This window comes from Varanus komodoensis, unplaced genomic scaffold (assembly GCF_004798865.1).
Source record: "Varanus komodoensis strain SLA01 unplaced genomic scaffold, ASM479886v1 scaffold2, whole genome shotgun sequence".
NCBI classification, from domain to species: domain Eukaryota; kingdom Metazoa; phylum Chordata; class Lepidosauria; order Squamata; family Varanidae; genus Varanus; species Varanus komodoensis.
In genome coordinates, this window is record NW_025335568.1 from 56,846,368 (window position 1) to 56,849,683 (window position 3,316).

A 3,316-nucleotide genomic window follows, 5' to 3' on the forward strand; every position below is an offset into this window, starting at 1 on the left:
CAAACGAGAGCATTTTTATTTATTTTTTATTGCAAGGACCTAAGGTGGGTTATGTAATCCTCTTCCTGCTTCCCCCATTTTATCTTCGCAACAGCCCTGTCAGGTAGGCCAGACTGGCCGAAGGTCACCCACTGAGCTTCATGGCCGAATGGGGACTGGAAGCTGCACCTCCCAATTCCCAGTCTAATACTTGCTGTCATCTTCTGGCTAGTAATTCAAACACGACACACCTATTAACTTGTCGAATCTGGAGATGGGATGGATGGCTTGGTAGAGCAGTGAGGTGGGAAAAGGGTCTTTCTTTGGCATGGGGAGGGTCGGCTAAGTAAAAAATTTTGACTGCCTCAAGCTTCTAGTGCTTTTGAGGGACCGGCACCGCGTTCTGATTTGCAGCCTTACGGAAGTGATTTCTTCTTGCCGCGTCCACGCCTTGCTTGGATCGTGCTTTTAAAGCGTTTGGGAATTGCTGGCGAGGACGCGGGACCGTTTTTAAAGGAAACACAAATCAACCCGCAATTGGGGGAGGGAGAGGAGCTGGGCTTTCTTACATTGCACTCTTCTTGGGAAAGGCCACCGGGGTGTCACTTCGTGACCCCTGGCGCGGTTCACGGCGATGGCGGCGGAGGAAACGCACACGGCGCGCGCGAAGTGGGGCGAGGAGGAGGAGGCGGAGGAGGAAGGTTCCCGTCCAGGGCTCTGCCCAGAGTCACGAAGGGGGCGAGCAAGCGGCGGCCGCACAAGCGAAGCCTCCGCTCTCCTCGCTCGTGGCTGCCTTCCTGGCCGGTGATCACTTTAAGCGCATTGCTCCCCCAACAGGCAAAACTTTCTATTCGCGCGCACACACACACTGACGTCTTTTGCGCATTTCCTGCATCAGGGAGACAGACAGCGAGCGAGTGTGTCTGTGTGTATGTGTGCGAGGGAGAGGTGGGGTAGCGCTTCTTAGTCCAGCATCAGACGAGCTCAGACAGCAGCCCAAGTCCTCCACAAAGCCGTTGGGCCGGGAGGGGTGGGGGGGACCGTGCTTCTGGCTGAAGCAAGTTTGTTTTTAAATCTATATAAATAGAGCGATCGGAAGCTTCCTTCTAAGCCATCCTATCTGCGGATTGCGCTCTGAATTGGTAAAGGAAGCAACAAATTAAAACTCCCCGAGCGGTCCACCCCGGAGCAGTTTCTCCCCATGCATTGGATTCGATCTCCTGGATCCTTGGCCTTGGAGGAGGAGGAGGAAGAGGAGGCGGAGAAGGAGAAGGAGAAGAAGGCGAGGAAGCTCCTGCAGCAACAGCAGCCGAGGCGGATGTAAGGTTCCCCGCGCTGTGTGATTTCTCCCCGCACCCCTCGGTCGGAAGGCTGTGAAGTAGGCAGGGCTGCTTGTTTGGTTTGGTGTTTCTGGGTGGGTTTTCTCGCTCTCCTCTCCGTCCCTCCTTTCCTCTCCTCGGTTGCTGCCGCCGCGCCGCCGCCGCCGCCGCCGCACAGACAAGACACCACCAGCGTGTGCAAGAGCTACGGATTGCTTTTGTGTGTACGCAGCAGACCGAGCCAGGATTATGATCTAAAACGAAAAGGAAAAACGGAGGCGGAGGAGGAGCCGCGGGGGGGGGAAGAGCGTCTGTTTCCATATTCACCCTCCGAGGATCTCTTGATTGTGCTCGGATTGCATTTTGGATTTCTGCAAGCAGGGAAGAGCCCCCCCTCCCTTCCCCTCCCCTCCTGTCCCCTCCTGTCCCCTCCTTGTTTGTCTGTTAGCAAACACACAAGCAAAGAAAAACATATACGTGTCTGTGTGCGTGCGTCTGTATGTATATATGCATGTATTCACTGGGTGTCGCAAGAAGAAAGGCTAAAGAGCCATAGGTAACAAAAGCAGCGAAAAGGACCCCCCCCCCCCCGCTCGCAGCCTGCGCACCCTGCCCGTCCCCACTCTTTCTTTCAAACCTGCTTTCCTATTTATTGGAGAAATCCCCCAGGATCTCTCCTCACGCCAGAGTGTGCTTAATCCCAGGGAAAAGTGAAGCCATCTAACCATGGTGGTTTTCAATGGCATGCTGAAAATTAAAATCTGCGAAGCGGTGAATCTGAAACCCACAGCTTGGTCGCTAAGGCATGCCGTGGGTCCCAGGCCACAGACCTTTCTTCTGGACCCCTACATTGCCCTCAACGTGGACGATTCCCGGATTGGGCAAACCTCGACAAAGCAGAAAACCAACAGCCCTGCCTGGAATGATGAATTTGTGACTGACGTTTGCAATGGCAGGAAGATTGAGATGGCTGTTTTCCACGATGCCCCCATTGGGTACGATGATTTTGTGGCTAACTGTACTATCCAGTTCGAGGACTTGCTGCAGAACGGGAGCCGCCACTTCGAGGACTGGGTGAGTGTCCAGACCATGTGTGTACGTCCTGGTGACCGTCTGGGTCTTGCTGTCTTTTTGAGCTGGGTGCTCTTAATTTGACAGATGTGTTGGCAACATGACATCCCTTGGATGACTGGTTTGGTTGATGCTCAGGCAGGTGGCTGAGCCATACATGAGGATGGTGCAGGATGAGCTTTTCAGATCTGCCTTGTGTGAGTGAAGGTATACTAAAAAAAGGCAGGGGACCATTACTGGTTTTGCTTTCACACAACACTTACCTGAGAGACATTACCTGGATATCTACAGGTGCCCCAGACAGCAGCAAGTTGAAGGCTCTGCTTCTTTCAATACTACTTTTTGATTCCAACAGTATCGCCCTGGGTGTGAATATGGGCAGTCTTTGGCTAAAATGCTAAGCTCTTTTGCCACCACGCAAAACCATTATCAAGATACTTTCTGTTTCTCTGTGTGCCCATGCATCCACAGGCTGCCCATAATCCTAAGCAACCCCAGGCAGTGAAAAACAGCCCCAAATGCTTAGATATGGGAACTGGATTCTGAGACTTCCTGCTCCTCCTTGGGGCCTGCAGGATGGACAGACTTGGCTGTCTGTGCTTGAAAAGCATCTTAATATTTACACCCCCCCACACACACACACTCAGAATATTGTGATGCCACAAGGCTGGGAGGTGGCATAATTAAAGACCTGTGAGGATCAGTGACCACCCAGAATGGAGACAGCATGGCAGGCATCTTTAGATACAGTGTTGGTGTTAACCCAGTGCAACAGCCTCCTTTCAGATGGTGATATGGGTTAGGCAGAGACTGTTTGGGGCCTGCTCAGATGTTCTATGCCCATGCCCCCGGAATTCTTTCTAGAGCATCTCCTCTGGCTGTGGGAAGAAAGTGATGAATGAACTGGAAGATGTAGCATTTATTTGACCACGATATTACCCCCTCCC

General features: G+C 52.7%; 1 protein-coding gene across 1 annotated transcript in view; it reads left to right on the plus strand.

Annotated features, from left to right (window-relative positions):
* Positions 1 to 1,915: 1,915 nt before the first annotated feature.
* Positions 1,916 to 3,316, plus strand: part of PRKCE (protein kinase C epsilon) — a 390,706-nt gene continuing 389,305 nt past the window's right edge. The window contains exon 1 of the mRNA XM_044429676.1: positions 1,916 to 2,372. Within this exon, the coding sequence (XP_044285611.1) occupies positions 2,025 to 2,372 (348 nt within the window). The 5' untranslated portion in view covers positions 1,916 to 2,024. The remainder of the gene's footprint in view (positions 2,373 to 3,316) is intronic.